The sequence below is a fragment of the Agelaius tricolor genome, unplaced genomic scaffold (assembly GCF_023055355.1).
Source record: "Agelaius tricolor isolate 1412-34295 unplaced genomic scaffold, bAgeTri1.0.p SCAF_2, whole genome shotgun sequence".
Lineage (NCBI taxonomy): Eukaryota > Metazoa > Chordata > Aves > Passeriformes > Icteridae > Agelaius > Agelaius tricolor.
The window spans coordinates 36,923,848-36,940,000 of record NW_027269262.1 but is presented as its reverse complement, the minus strand read 5'-3'; the positions used below and the strand labels follow the sequence as shown (position 1 = coordinate 36,940,000).

The following is a 16,153-nucleotide window of genomic DNA, read 5'->3' as shown; positions in this document are numbered from 1 at the left end:
TGTGAAAACTTCTGCAGCTGCTGTCTCCTGTTGGCTGGGTAAATATTAGAAGCCGTGGCAATACATCTCTTGAAGAATGGTGAACACTCACATTGTGCCACTATTGTTTAGTCACAGAGTAGGCCCTGATTTAGTGAAGAATTTTACACCTAAACCTATCTCTATTTGTCAAAACTATGAAATAGGTATTTCAGTGAAAATTATTTCAGTATTCAATTCCTTTACTGAACTGTGACTTTCACTGCTTAGGTGTTTCTTCTGAATAAATTTATTTATTTGGAGGATTTAAAATTGGGTCTTGAAGAGCTTACTGCTTTTAATTGTGTAGACTACTAAAACCAAATACAATTATTACTTTTGGTGCTTTTCAAAATAATTTATTCAATGTTGAATCCCTTTTTGAATGGAAAAGAATACTTCTGCAGAGACAGATTCCTTCAAAAGCATAGTTCCAAGGTTGTGGAAAGGTTTTATGTGAGAATATTTTTATTTTTAACCACATCCTTACATTTCAGATCTCTGTCTGCTTTTTCAAACAATGGATGTGTATTTATAGTGTAAATATTCTCACTGAAGCAAACACAATGTGCTGTGCTACTCACATGTGCAATATATAGCATCTCATGTCCACTTAGATTAGAATGCACAGCTTTTAACACTGCTCAAAGATGACAGTATATGTATGGGGAAGCATTGGCATCCAGAAGGCACATTTTATAGGCAAAAAAAAAAAAAATAGCAAGACTTAATAGGAAGAAAAGAAATACAAAATGCCCCCCCTAATTTTTAGTTGTCTGGAATTTGAAGGTTTTTCCCTCTTTTACACCTTACATTTGCCTCAGTCTGTCTAGACACAAATGAGAAGGAAGAGAAAAGCTGATGCTATGTTCTGTAATTTCTTCTACTTTGAATATAGTTATTGTTGAGGAGGATCATTGTCTATATCTGCACTTGATCTTTTGTGTGGTTTTGGGACATGTGTAAAGCAGCAGTACCTTTGCAGATGCAGGAATGTCTGGAGAAGATTGCTGAGAGTTGCTCGGTCACAGAAAGATATGTTGTCTGAAATCTGTCTATTGGTCTACATTCTGTAATTTAGAATCTGAACATCTCATGCTTTTATTTAAGGTAGAATATATTACTTCTCTCTGTAAGTAATTATAATAGGAACATTTTTGCTTTGTTAAAAATACTGAATTTTATTTATTTGTCAAATTTCTGTGAGAATTTTAGTAAAACGTACATCCTTTTAGACATTAACATTCTTCCTTTTGTTTGCTTCTCTGTTAGCTCTTACAGAAACCTTTTCAGTTAGAGAATTGCACTGACCTTGCAAAATACCATATGTTGAGTGTGCTGCTATTCATCTCATAAGCATTAGTAGTCTTGAATGAACAGGTATTGTCTGTATCCTATGATAACCAAAGGAGTTAAATAGACTATTTGTTTTTATTGCAGTGATAGAGATTAAATATTACAGATAAATTACTCTCTTTTTTGTTAAAAAGCATTATTTCTTTGTGACTTTAGATACATGTACAGACACGTGAGTGTGCACATCATATAAATTCAGGGTTTATTTAGAACTGGCTTAAATTCTGAAATCGTAGAAAATCATAATTCTGACCATTTGTACATTCTTAACCCTTTTATTGCAGTATATGTTGGTAAAGGAGTGAACTCAATCGTGTAGTAGTCTCAGCAAAACCAAAGAGTAGAAAAAGTGAGTAAAAGATGGGTATTTCACCCTGACACTCGGTTTCTTTGCTATCGCAGTTTAACATGGACCTTACATGTAGTTATAATGTTTCTTGCATGGTTTAGTTCCTTTTTATTTTTATGATACAGTGCAAAAGTATGAGAATAGAGAAAACACCATCGTAAGTAAATAAAGAAAAATAAAAGACGCAGCAATGGATCATTAGAGTTTCTATTTAAACAGACATATAGATGGTTATATATAGCAATTATAAAAAATACGTATTTATGTAATTTAGAATTAAGTAAAGAGATGTAAGCAAATAATTAATATGGATCCTTACAAAATGCTGTATCAACTATCAGAACATCCAGCATCTTAACAACAGTTTTTTGCACCTAGTTATTAAAAATATTGGAATGCGAAAATTAGAGAAAAGTGACATAGTTGCACTAGGGTTAGTGAGAGGAAAGCTGTTCATAAAAGCTCAAAATGTGTGTCCTCTCAGTTTTTAGCTTGTACTTGTTTTGGTTTTGGTTTTTTTTGATAAAAAATCCAGATGGTAACTGCCTGTTGTTGTGCATTTTATGTCTCTGGGGGGTTTATTTTCTATTTAAAAATAATTTAAAAATTAGAAGCCATATTCTTCTTTAACCGTTCTTTGAGTTTCTGATACTTAAAAATGTATTGTCTTTTGCCATTGAAAACTACTGCAGAAAGGTGTGTTGAATGAGAGGGCTAAGAGAGCCTAGACTGCAGCTGTGGGAGTGAATTCTATGTGTGTACCTAGACTTCAGAACTGCAGCGGTCCTACCATCCTCAAATACCTGCAGAGTGTTCCACAGCAGCATTGCTGCAAGACAGGGAAGCTGACTGCCTTCTGAATTCTCTTACTACTTCTGCATTCTATTCTTCATTTTATGGACAAAATGCCTTTTGGAGAATATTTTAATCCTGTTTTACAATGCATTTCTAGCATCTTCCTGGCCTTTGACTCCAGGATTATTTCTAAATTTTATTTATTGTTCTTGGTACTCACCTGTCCTTTTGAACATTTTAGAAAACACTTGAGGCTGATTTATCTGTTTGGGCCCTGATCAGAACTTTTTTAAAAACTAAAAGGTCAAATTATTGTCTGAAAATATTGACATTTAGGGGACAGGTAAAAATGCAGTGAGCATCTTAAGGTTCAGTACAACCCCACTACTAGATATTTTCCTACTTCATCTTAAAAGATCAGGCTGAAGCAGTTAGGGGCTGCATTAAGACTGAATTGCAAAGGTGAATACATAATGCAGTACTGACCGTAATGTGTTTCAAAGAGTATTCATATTACAATGAAAGAAGATTCTTTTTATTTTTCAGAAAAGGCATTTCAGAATATGTTAGCAACTGTGTACAAAAAGAAGCTCGACTCATACTTATGCTCCCCCCAGCTGAAGAAGACCTCAGCTTTGTTAACATAATAATACATATTTTCTTCATACCACATAGGAGCAGAAGTGCCTATTTTCTGGCTTGCTTTCAGTATTGTACCATGAAAGGACACAGGACACATTTCAGCATCACTTGCTGCAGAGTTCACCTGACAAGGAGGCACTTTTTTATTCAGTTACTGAAAATTGTTCATAATCCGTATTTTCTACCTTGACATTCTTATAAATTATCTCCATTCCGTTGGCATTGTGATTTTTTTAAGCTTCTTTTACAAAACTGGAGGGAAATGTGTACAACTATGTTTTCTGCTTTGCAATGAAAGTGTACATTTATCACTTAGGTACATGTAAGTCACTTCTGTGAATTGAGCCCTTGGAGTAAATGTGTTTTGATGTAATGGCCATCTGCTCATGAATATCACATTTGCTAGTTTAACAAATAGTTTGATATAGATAAACATAGTTTGGTGAGATGATATAGTTTCACAGATAGCAATGCAATAGAAAAGTTTTATATTTTCCATAAACCAATAATCAAGCTGCAGTGGAGATCTCAAGGTTTTTGTTTGTTGCTTTAAGAAATTAATCTCTAGTATTTACTTTTAGTTTCTGACTGCTTTTTTTCAAAATGGTAAATGAAGGACCCACATCAGATTATAACAGGAGGCAAACTACATCCTTCCCATTTCAGAAAACAATCAGTCTTGCTTCTCTTTTCACCTTTCAAAAATGAAAGCTGTTCTGCTCTCAGATGGACGCAGTACAGCCAGACACCAGGAGGACCTGGGAACAGCTGATCTGACACTCTTGCCCTGTATGGCTTCATTAGAGTCAGGTATCAGTGACACAGAAATGGCCCCTGCAGCTGTAGCTAAAGCCAGTTTGCAAGAAAAGACAGAACTGACAAGCTAGAGTTGGTCAAGTCAGTGATGCTGAGTGTCATGGTCTGAGGGATGCAGGTCAGCTGCAACGCGTTACACATACATATGTAGTGCAGTAAATATAGCTCATCACCAGGCCATTTTTTTAAGCTGATAAAAACTAGTTTAGTAGGCTCTTTGTTTGATTTTAGTTTAGATATTATGGCATTTACTGTGGTCCTGGCACATATTTTACTGCTGAAGTCAAAGTTTATTCTTCAGTATCACTGATATCAAACTGTAACCATGACAGAGTGTGTGGATTTATAGGAGGAGTATGTGAGTGATGGTGAGTTTGGGTTTTGGATGTATCTTCAAAATTTGTCTTCATGGTTACTGTTTTTAGTGCAGGAGAGCCATGTAAAATGTGCGTGTTCAATAACATTGTCTTGTTTCCCCCCATGTCCCCTCCTGTATTTTAGCATATGTTCCTGAGGAAGAATTGAAAGCAGCAGAAATAGATGAAGACAGCGTGGAAGATGATGGGCTGTCTCTGGACATCCAGGAGAATGAGTATTTGTGCAATGAAGAAGCGGAGATCAAAGAGGCTCAAAGCTACCAGAACTCCCCAGTCAGCACTGCAACTAATCAGGATGCAGGCTATGGTTCACCGTTTAGTGAAAACAGCGATCAGCTGGCCCATTTCAAAAGCACTTCCTCTAAAGAAGAGAAAGAGGATCCTCAGTGCACAGACAATGTTTCCTATCCACAGGACAGCTTGGCACAAATAAAAGCTGTGTATGCAAATTTGCTTTCAGAGACTTGCTGGTCCAGTTTAGCTTTGGACTTAAAGAAATCCAATCCAACCACCAGCAACAACGGAATCAGCCAGAATGAAAACATGACCAGTACTGACACCAATGCCAATTCCCAGAGTACTTGTACTACCAGTACCAACACCAGTACCAGTACAACCACCAGTAGTACTAGTAACAGCAATAGTAACAGTGGTGGCTCGGGTTACGACTGGCACCAAGCTGCGCTGGCTAAAACTCTGCAGCAGACGTCATCGTACGGACTTCTGCCAGAGCCGAGTCTCTTCAGCACGGTACAGCTTTACCGGCAGAACAATAAACTCTATGGGTCTGTGTTCACCGGTGCCAGCAAGTTCCGATGCAAAGACTGCAGCGCAGCCTACGACACGCTGGTGGAGCTAACTGTGCACATGAATGAAACTGGACATTACCGTGATGACAACAGAGATAAAGAAGCCGATAAGACCAAGCGGTGGTCAAAGCCTAGGAAACGATCGCTTATGGAAATGGAAGGCAAAGAGGATGCCCAGAAAGTGCTGAAGTGCATGTACTGCGGGCATTCGTTTGAGTCTTTGCAAGACCTCAGCGTCCACATGATAAAAACAAAGCATTACCAGAAAGTGCCTCTGAAGGAGCCAGTACCAGCCATCACCAAATTGGTCCCTTCTACCAAAAAGCGAGCACTTCAGGACTTGGCTTCCCCTTGTTCACCTGAGCCAACAGGGATCACGGCAGAAGCTTCACTGGGTGAGTCTGCAAAGGATCAGAAAACTGCCAACCCCTACGTGACTCCGAACAACCGCTATGGCTATCAAAATGGTGCTAGCTACACTTGGCAGTTTGAGGCACGCAAAGCCCAAATACTGAAATGCATGGAATGTGGCAGTTCCCATGATACTTTGCAGCAGCTCACTGCTCACATGATGGTCACCGGTCATTTCTTGAAGGTGACCAATTCTGCTTCCAAAAAAGGCAAACAGCTAGTGTTGGACCCAGTGGTGGAGGAGAAAATACAGTCTATACCTCTTCCACCCACCACCCATACAAGGCTACCAGCCTCCAACATTAAAAAGCAGCCCGATTCCCCAGCGGGCTCCACAAACTCGGAGGAAAAGAAAGACTTAGAGAAGGAAAAGCTGGTGGTCACTGAAACAGAGAAAAAGATTAAAGAAGAGAGTGAGGACTCTACAGAGAAATTTGAGCCAACAACTTTGTATCAATACCTCAGAGAGGAGGACCTAGATGATAGTCCTAAAGGTGGAATAGACATACTGAAATCCCTGGAGAACACAGTGACAACAGCCATCAGCAAAGCCCAGAACGGAGCCCCTTCCTGGGGAGGATATCCCAGTATCCATGCAGCTTACCAGCTCCCGGGGACAGTCAAACCCCTTCAGCCCACGGTGCAGAGCGTTCAAATGCAGCCGTCCTATGCGAGCAGTGTGAAATCGCTGTCGTCAGAACACAACGCACTCATCCATTCCCCAGGCAATCTCACACCCCCACCTCACAAGAGCAATGTATCTGCTATGGAGGAGCTAGTGGAGAAAGTTACCGGTAAAATCAACGTGAAGAAGGAAGAGAAGCCTTTGGAGAAGGAGAAGGGTTCTCCAGTTAAACCCATGTCACCTGCTGCTAAAGAAAACAAGGACTTCCCAAAAGCCGAAGAAATAAATAACAAACAGCAGCCAAAGAAGAGCTCTGAGTCTGAAGTTCAGAAGGTCAAAAAGGATAGTCCAGCAGAAGCACATACACCAAATGGTACAGAGCCACTTAAAACAAAGGTTGCAAATGGCTGTAACAATTTAGGAATTATCACAGATCATTCACCTGAGCCATCCTTCATTAATCCATTGAGCGCTTTACAGTCCATTATGAATACCCACTTAGGCAAAATTTCTAAGCCGGTAAGCCCCTCTCTGGACCCTTTGGCCATGCTGTACAAAATTAGTAACAGCATGTTGGACAAACCCATTTACCCAACCACTCCAGTCAAGCAGGCTGACGCTATTGACCGGTATTACTATGAGAACAGCGATCAACCTATTGATTTAACCAAGTCCAAAAACAAGCCTCTTGTTTCCAGTGTGGCTGACTCTGCCTCATCCCCGCTGAGGGAGAGTGCCCTGCTGGATATTTCCGATATGGTGAAGAACCTCACAGGGCGTTTGACACCCAAGTCTTCAACTCCCTCTACCGTGTCAGAGAAGTCTGATGCTGATGGGAGCAGCTTTGAGGAAGCTCTGGATGAACTGTCACCAGTACACAAGAGGAAGGGCAGGCAGTCCAACTGGAACCCTCAGCATCTTCTGATCCTTCAAGCCCAGTTTGCTTCCAGCTTGAGGGAGACCCCAGAAGGCAAATACATTATGTCGGACCTAGGTCCACAAGAGCGGGTACACATCTCTAAGTTTACTGGTCTTTCCATGACCACAATTAGCCACTGGCTGGCCAATGTGAAGTATCAGTTAAGGAGGACAGGTGGAACTAAATTTTTAAAGAACTTGGACACAGGACATCCTGTTTTCTTTTGCAATGATTGTGCCTCTCAGTTCAGGACTGCTTCTACATACATAAGTCACTTAGAGACACACCTAGGGTTTAGTTTGAAGGATCTGTCAAAGTTGCCACTTAATCAGATTCAAGAACAGCAGAATGTTTCAAAAGTCCTCACAAACAAGACTTTGGGCTCACTTGGAATTGCCGAGGAGGACTTAGGCTCCACATTCCAATGTAAGCTCTGTAACCGAACTTTTGCAAGCAAGCATGCAGTCAAACTGCACCTTAGTAAAACACATGGCAAGTCCCCAGAGGACCATCTGATCTATGTAACTGAGTTAGAAAAACAATAGCGTCCAGGTAAGCAGCCAGGTATGCAAGTGACCACAGGAACATTGCACTAAACTTCTTCATAGTACTGCACTAGGCCTGACCTGAGCCTCTGAAATCAGTCTTACTTTTGTTGCTGAACTGCCTATCTGGACCTTGGTTTTTCTTACACTTATTTTGTAGTTATATTTATATGCTCTTTGTCTGATCTGTGCATGGTTATTTTTTTGTTTCTGTTTTTATTTTTTGTGAGTCAAAGTCTGACCTTTATTTTCAACATCTGTCCTTGATGTTAAGCTATCTTTTGTAGAATATAGTGGGAGACACTATTGAGAGACATTAATTTAGCCGTAAAGAAAGACACAAAGAACAATGATAAAGAGACATCCTAAAATTACAAAGTTGCCATGACAATAAAGGTCACAGAACCTGGTAGTGTCAAGTTTTAACCCTCTGAGAACTGTAATAGCATTTCTGTGCCTTTCCCAGTGACTAAATAAGTAAATAAGGAGAAACAAAATAAAACAAAAGGCTTAAAGGCATTTCATTCAAATAAAAGCTGTGTCGGAAGCAGGACTTTTTTTTTTAATGAATGAGCTTTTTTTTTTTAAATGCAGAACTGGTTTGTGAAGATATTGTGCATGCAGTCCTTGGAAGAAGGAGAGCTGTGTAGTACTCAAGGGGTTAGGAAGCCACAACTGTATAAGTTAAATAATGATTAAAAAAACAAGCAAACCAATTCGCCACTATGCCCAAACCCTCTGGATGCTGAGAATTGCCACTTTTTGGCAAAAGGAAAAAAAAAGTATGCAAGCTGTTATTTAAAACAAATGTAAAAATGCTCTTTTCTTTCCTTTATTTTTTTTTTTCTGTAAAATACTGCAGTTTATAGTTATTTACAAATGTTAAGCTTTGGTACAAGCTGACCTTTCTATAGTGTGCTGCATTGGTAAATGAAAACAAAAAAAAATGGGGCAAATGTTGGATTCTGTTCCTTGTAAATTGCCAGCATCAGCTTAAAAAAATACATGTTACATATCGTACCATTTTAAACTGTTCAACTTTCTTTGTACCTTCTGGCTGTATGCTTTCTCTTTTAACTTTTTATATTGTCATTTTATATTCAATTTCTGTGTATATAATGTAAAACCACACTTTTTGAATAAAATTTAGTTCCTGCAGCTTGATATAAATAGAGGAATTTTACTGGCACCTGCATCTTTCCAGATGCATGTACTTAAAGGAACTATCTGACAAAAAAAATAAATAAATAAAAATAAAGCAAGCAATGCACTATGAATTATACATTTTGATGTTTTATCATTAATATTGTACAGTACATTTTGGTTCACACAATTAAATCCACTGTTTTCTCAAGTGTAAAATAAACCCACATGCAGTTCTTGATTTACATACATTGTCATGTCGTCATTAAATTGCCTTTGAGGTGTTGCTCCAGCTATAAGAGGCATCGTTTATATAATCAACCAGCGAAAATCTACTTGAAATCATCTCTCGTGATCTGTGTGCTGACGTGTCTCGCTCAAAGCCCTAATGCTGGTAACCTCTTAGGAGAGATCTGCAGCAGGCACTCACTGCAAAAGGTACACAGCCAGAGCAGCCAGGGGCATCCTGCTCCTCGCTGGGGTACAAGAGAGGCTGCAAAGGTTTTGGCCAAGTTAATTTCCTTATGCTGTGCGGCTGTACCTGTAGCCATTTTCTGTGTGTGTTCAAAGGCCGTGTCCTCCCTCCCTCCCTTCCCTGGTGAAGCACCTTTTGATTCCAGCAGTTCCATAGTCAGAGGCTGTGGCTCCTGCCCCTGCCGTCTGTTGGATGCTGTGGTGCTGCCTCCCTGGCAGCGGTGAAGACCTCAGAGGCTTTGACACCAGTTTTTACTTACAGTACAAGGAGGCAGACCTGTGTTTCTCTGTACTTTTTAAATATTGCATTTTGAGGTAAGCTGAGCGCTATCATATCAGGTGTTTCCCTTAATCTTTATTTCTGTTCTGTTGAATGCAGATGTCATTTAGAATGTAAAAGAGAGCTGTCAGAGCCTTCACTTCTCTATCTCCTGAGTGCTTTGACAGTTACAGTGTATGAAAGCCTGGGATCTGCTATCCATTACACTTTTTGGATGGGCTATTAAATATGAGGACCTAGAGGGGTTTGCTTTCATGTGGTATTAGTGATACTATTGTGTTATATATACTTCTGTGTACATATGTATATTTCTGTTTCTTCTCGGTTCTACTGAAAGTAATTTAAATGTAAGATCTTTGCTTCCAAATACAGCATGGTTCAACATTTAATCTTTACTTTAGCTACAACTCCAGAAATATCCATGCACTGTTCTGTTCCCTGTAAAAGCCTATCAGGTCCAGGTCAGTTACATTTATACGGTGTTTCTAAGTAGTGCAGGAAAGTGCCATGAGGGTTTTTTAAAATGTCCCTTACTTTCTTCTCTGCTAACTACCTATGTCCTTCAGGGGATCTAGCCATTTAGACATTTCAGTTCAATTACTGGATGATTATGTGCTTTGGGCCCAAGGGGTGGTGAGGAAGAAAAACAGTCAGGCCTATGGCCATAATACAGAGTCCTTAAATAATAACCCTTTGAAGTTTTGTTTACTTTCCCACAGGCCTGCAAACATGTGATTATAAAATATGCTGTAGTACATTGCAGTAGTGTGTGAAAAGGTTGAAAGGAAGAAATAATAGCTCTAAAGCGGGTTTGAATCTAATGTAAATCCATTAAAACTGATTTTGAAACACGGCATGTAAAGTGAGTTCTCAACACCAGGTGACTCCCTCGAGAGGTGTTTATGACATTGCTAAATCCGTTCAGTTCTGATAGCTTCAGAATTGGACAATCACTCATCATCTGTGCCACTGTCTGAAGAAACTCCATTTAGAATAAACCAGCACCTTTACCTGGTGACTATGCTGATGTAACACTTTCTATGACTGAAATATGGAGTAGATGAAAATTGGAGGGCTCTGATGGTTCACCTGCTTAAGAAAATTAAATAGTGACAGTATGATCTTTGTTATTTGGATTTTTGCCGCTTTTGTTTGAATATGGTATATCAGAAAAAAATTCCTTTTAAAAAAGAAATTGCAGAGTTCAAAATGGAGTTATTCTTTTTCCCAGAATTTTTTTCCACATTTATTTCTTCTTTTGGTAAGATTGAAACAAAAGTAAGTTTGTGATATTCTATGAGTAGGTTCTAAAGCTACTGGATGGAAGAGACCACAAAGCCTTTCAGGACTGATCTTGAAAAATATAAACCTAAGATCTTTAAACCCCAGCATAGCTTCTGGAAGCCTGTATACCTGTTTTGTGATGTATGGAAAATCCAATGTGTCTGATTCTTTTCAGAGATGTATAAAGCTCTTTTTTTTTTTTTTCAGCATTACATTGCTGGTGTTCACACTTTTGCTAGTATCTGTTCTCAGAGTGGAAGATCTTGGTTTGCTTATTTTTGCAAGTTTGATTTCTGCTTTGGTGCATTTTTCTATGTTGCTGTTTCAAAGCTGATGCAAAACACTGGAAATTTGGGAGATCTGTGTACTGACAACATTAGTCCTGAATTAAATACCTTTTTTTTTTTTTTTTTAATAGCTTTTTGTGGGTTATTCACTAATGTCCTCTGCAACATAACTTTGTTGCAGCTTTCTCTGGATGGTTACACTAATAATAATGATGCCAAATATAATCCATCCTTTTCATGGAAGCCACTAAAATGCAATTGCAATTAAGCATAAAGGCATAAAATATACATATTATCTTGTGTTAGACTAATCAAGGCACGGTGCATCAGCTTTCACTTGCATTTTCCAAAGCCATCTGAGATTTGAGTGTGTGATATTCTTTAAATAATATGGCAGGGGTCCTTGTTAGGAGACCTCCAAGGAGAGGCCAGTTTCCATGCAGAGTGTTCTTGCAGCTCTGTAGGTGTTGGTCTCCTGGCTGATGCAGTATTGAGTTACTCTCCCAGCATGAAAGTAGCAGGAAGTGGGATTTCACCATCTGTTCACTGAAATTTAAAAGCAGGGTCCTTTTCGGTCCGTGGATGAGAACAGAATGCTAACCCAAATTTACTGGCCAGATACTAATCTCTATAATATGATTCTTCGAAATTTTTGTTTTCCCCACTCTTCTGATTGAGTTTCTTCCTGTAACATTTCATGTGGCTTTGTCTAGTTTTCTCTTCATCACTGTGTGTACTCACCTTCATCCTACAGGTAGGTGGAGGGACCACATTTTGGGATGAAAGATGCTATTCTAAGTAGAAAGTGATATCATAGCTAAGTGAAAATATCAGTATCCAAAACTGGATGTATCATTAAAAAGGAAAACTTTTTACAAGTCTAAGATGATGCAGATTACCTGAGGTTAGTATAATTTGTGAAATGTGCTCCTTTATCTCACATCTTCATTAACTCCGTTTTTTTACCAGTGATATAGCAAAACTGATTTTAGAATAGTTTAGCACCAGGAGGTCAGAACTGTGAACACTAATAGTGAAAATAACTAGTGGACCTAGTTATTTTCAGACAACCAATATTAGAATGTGCAATGGTTATAAAAGCTGTAGACCTTCCCACTGGGAATGAGAAGATCAAGTTACTCTGTTGTGAAGATCCCTTATTTTTAAACACCTCTACAGTTCTGTCCAGTGACTTGCTGAATCAGGGTCAGCGTAGTCAAAATGCATCTAGTAAGATTTATCCAAGTACTGTAGTTGTTACCTGGGCTTTTTTCCTGTCCTGTGAAAAATAAAAAGTTTAAATTTGATTTGATATATCCAGGATTTGAATGGTTTTTACTTCTGGATAAACTTCTTAGTGTAAAACATTCAGGGACAATTAATTGTTAAAATTATTATTTCTTTTTAAAGGTTTGTTTCTCAGACTAAATTGTTCAGGGCACAATGTGTTGACCATCACTACAGCATAAATCTGAACCAATTTAGTATAGTGAGAGCATACTGTATTCAGTCCAGAGTGGTTGTGTCAGCACTGTCTGAAGTTGCAGGTTAAAGCCTGACAGGTTCCTGACCAGGCTTGTCAGATGTAAGACACCTGTGGTTAAATGCCACATGGTCACTTGAGGAAGGAAGGTTGGAGTCTGGTTGCCTGCAACCCATCTGCTCTTCTATGAGTCCAGAGCTGATTCATTTGCTCAGAACAGCGTACATTATGAAATCCTAGAGGCTGGTGGGATGCATTAGGCAAATACCAGCCAACCTTCAGGGTCATGCAGGTGAAAGTCACCTCTCTTAGTACTCATGACAACTTGTTCAAAGCCACCTCTTTAAGAATGTGAACGAACTGAAGTTTGTATTAGAGCTCATCAAGAACCACTAAACTGGAATGGCACCTGTATTTCCTACCCAAAAATTACACCCATGACGGTGAAATCCAGAAAGCAGCATGCTACAGGTCACATAGTCAGAAACAGTGCCCAAAGCTCATGACCAGCAGCTAGAGGTGTAGCCACTAGAGCATGCTCTCAGGCACATACTCTTATTCCCTAGAAGGCTTATAATCACTCAACAAGTAGTTGAGTTCCATGCAATATGATCTGGGATGGAAGATTCAATAGATGAGAGCAAGCAGTTTCTTTCAAATAAGTTCACTGGTGGACTGGTAGGTGCTAAATCAGTTTGGCAAAATGTATTAACCTGCCAGCTGACACTTCAGTTTCATTATATCATACTGTGTATCACCATGGTCAGAATCCATTCACCCCTTGACCTTCCTTTCAGTGAGGTTTGGATACTCAAGACTGAGCAGTGATGAGACCAAATATCAGTCCTGGTGAATTACTTAAAATTACTAGGTTTTGTATTTTTAAATGGCAGGATAGGTTGCTTTATCATGGCAGTGGGCACTGTCCTCAGATACAGACAGACAGCTTGGATCAAATACCATGTGCCCCATTCTGCAGCTAGTGGAGACCATTGCTGTAAACTCCTGAAGATGGTCTCTGAAAAAAAAGATTTCTGACAATTTTTTCCTCTTTCACCCAGGAATTGCACAGTGCATTGGGACATGCAAAGAAACTGTGGTTTAACCTGAGCATTTCTGAGGAGCAGTGTTCCATCAAAACTAACTGCCTTCCTCAAGTCCTGGTTAGGCTTAGTCTGTCACTGCACGGTTCCAACGTGTAACATCTTATTTGTTGTCATGGAAGCACTGCTACAGGTTCAGTGTCAAGAACATCATCTTCTCCACACTCTCCACCCAGCCTCCAGCATAACAAGGAAAACTGGCAGAGTGGTTCTGCCAGTCACTATTGCTCTCCAAGGAATTGGAGGGTGGACTGGGAGGGACAGGAACAGGATAGTGGGGGGTTTTGATCTTGATAAAGTTTTATGTTTTCAGAAATGTCGCTTTGTTCATATGTCTCTTCACTCCAGCTTAACCCCCTATGTACAGCAATACAAGTGGCTCCTGAAATTGCTGCCATTTGGCTTCAGGGGCTTTGGCATCTAATTTCTTAGTACTTACAAAGGTGAAAAAGTTGTGTAGTAGAGTAGGTCACTTCTGTTCATGTCATGTTCCAGGTGAAGCTAGACCCATTGTAGGTAGGATGTGGGATTCATTAATGGCTTTTCTCATTGGTAAGTGACTGGTATAAGTCACTCCCTGGGCATTTTCATTCTGGAGTTTTTTTCTCAATTTAGACCAAAGTACTTTGGAAGCAATTTAAGCCAACTGGAAAAAGCCACTTTTATTCTCTAATAAGAAAATCTGCCCAGGGCTTCTGTGGCAGGGAAACTGTGTAATGCTACCAGTGTAACTGTAATGGTTTAACTGGAAAATTCTGCCAATAAACAAGATTTAAGTTTATTAATGTGCAAATACTGTCTCTAAAAAACACTTGGAGGCTCAGACACTGTCCACAACTGGTACATTACTTCATAGTCCAAGGTCAAATGCACTCAGCATGTTTGCAGTGGGCATGCTGTATTAATAATCACACGTAGCAGTATCTGAGTGTGTAGCTTGATGATGAAGTGTGGTTCAGGGAGGGACTGTATAGCACTGTGTGTCTTTATGTTCAAGGGAAAGTTGTGTTGTTGGCTGTCTCTAAAGTGCTACCTTGCTAAAGTTTCTAGCATTTAGCATTAACTGTCTGTTATTTCTTGTCACCACTTTTCTTTGGCGGGATAATGTGAAAAACTAGATGGCTTTGCTCTAAAAAGGCAGCAGGTCTAGACTTAACATTGCACAGGGATATCCTCTGCCCAAGTTTTAGGGGTTGGTGTCACATTTCACATTTTTAAGTGTGCTTTGACAACTGGGAGTCTGGAAAAGTGCAAAGAAGAAATAGGACTTAGGAATGACTAAGAATGGAGTCTAATGGTCAGCAGCCATCAGACAGGCAGAAGCAACACAAAAAAAGAACTGGAGCTTGGACATTCACTGTGAGAAGAAGGACAAGGTGGGGAAAAGAAATAATAGAAGAATAATTGCTATTAGCAAGGGCAGATGTCAGAGATTTTCAAAGCTAGGACTGAGAGGGGTGAAAAGGGAAAGGCTGGAAGGCCTGCTTGCCTTTTAGGAGACAAAAGGAGACCTAGCAAGGTAAAGCTCAAAGGGGCTCTGTGCTGGGAGATATAAGCATGCCTGAGTGATGTTTGGGAACCTCTCTGACCTCCTGCAAAAAACATGGAATAAGGCTGAATTTGTCTCAGGGTTTTGTAGTGGACAGCTGAAATATTGAATGTAAAGGCTTCACAGCATTGTCGGTTCAAAAGCTGGAGGGTCAGGGAGAAGGAGGCAAGATAAGGATGGAAGCCTGAGCAAATAGTTTGAGTGAAGTATGATGATGAGTGCTTTTGCTGTTGCATACGATGGGGAGAGGAGCAGAGAGGAAAGATTTGTGTGGGGAAAACTTAATGGTTGTTTTGTTGCTGCTGGTTGGGTTTTTTTCCCACTTCTGGGTTTCCAAGAGCAATAACTACATTGAATTTGTATTGTAATAGCAATCAGAGTCCAAGGGCCTCAGTATGCTGGTTTCTGTAAAAACACATGCTAACAGTAGCTTCCACCTCATTTAAGACAAGGCATAAGAAGAGAGTGTAAAAGCCATCAGAAACAGGGGAGAAGATGGTGCAATTTCATAGGCTAGGCTTGTACATAAATCGAACGCTTGTGAGTCATTTAATTTTTAAAGACTTTATAATAGATGTGCTGCAGTCTCTACTGGCCATCCACCTAGCTGCTCGCAGTTGGCAACTTCACTATTGATATCTGGGCATCATTTTAAGTGAGCACTTAAGGTTGAGTACCAAGGGAAGGTATTTATAGTTTCAGCAGAGTGGGTTGATAGCTGTTCCAGCCCCAGATGGGAATTGGGTTACATGACAGATCAGGCTGCCTTCCAATTTTATCCAATACTAGCGATAAGGGGAGGGGGGAGGGAGGACAGCTGCAACTGTATAGTCCTTCTAGGGTTAAAGATCCTAATGCTTTAAAGAGAATGTCTAAAAGAAAATTTCT

The 16,153-nt window shown here is 39.6% G+C and overlaps 1 protein-coding gene across 2 annotated transcripts in view; it reads left to right on the top strand.

Moving 5' to 3' along the window:
• TSHZ1 (teashirt zinc finger homeobox 1) overlaps positions 1–9,050 on the top strand; it is a 56,763-nt gene extending 47,713 nt beyond the window's left edge. For both annotated transcript variants that reach the window (XM_071456291.1, XM_071456297.1), the window contains exon 2: positions 4,478–9,050. In XM_071456291.1, coding sequence (XP_071312392.1) covers positions 4,478–7,662 — 3,185 coding nt within the window. In that variant the 3' untranslated portion in view covers positions 7,663–9,050. The remainder of the gene's footprint in view (positions 1–4,477) is intronic.
• The last annotated feature ends 7,103 nt before the right edge of the window (positions 9,051–16,153 follow it).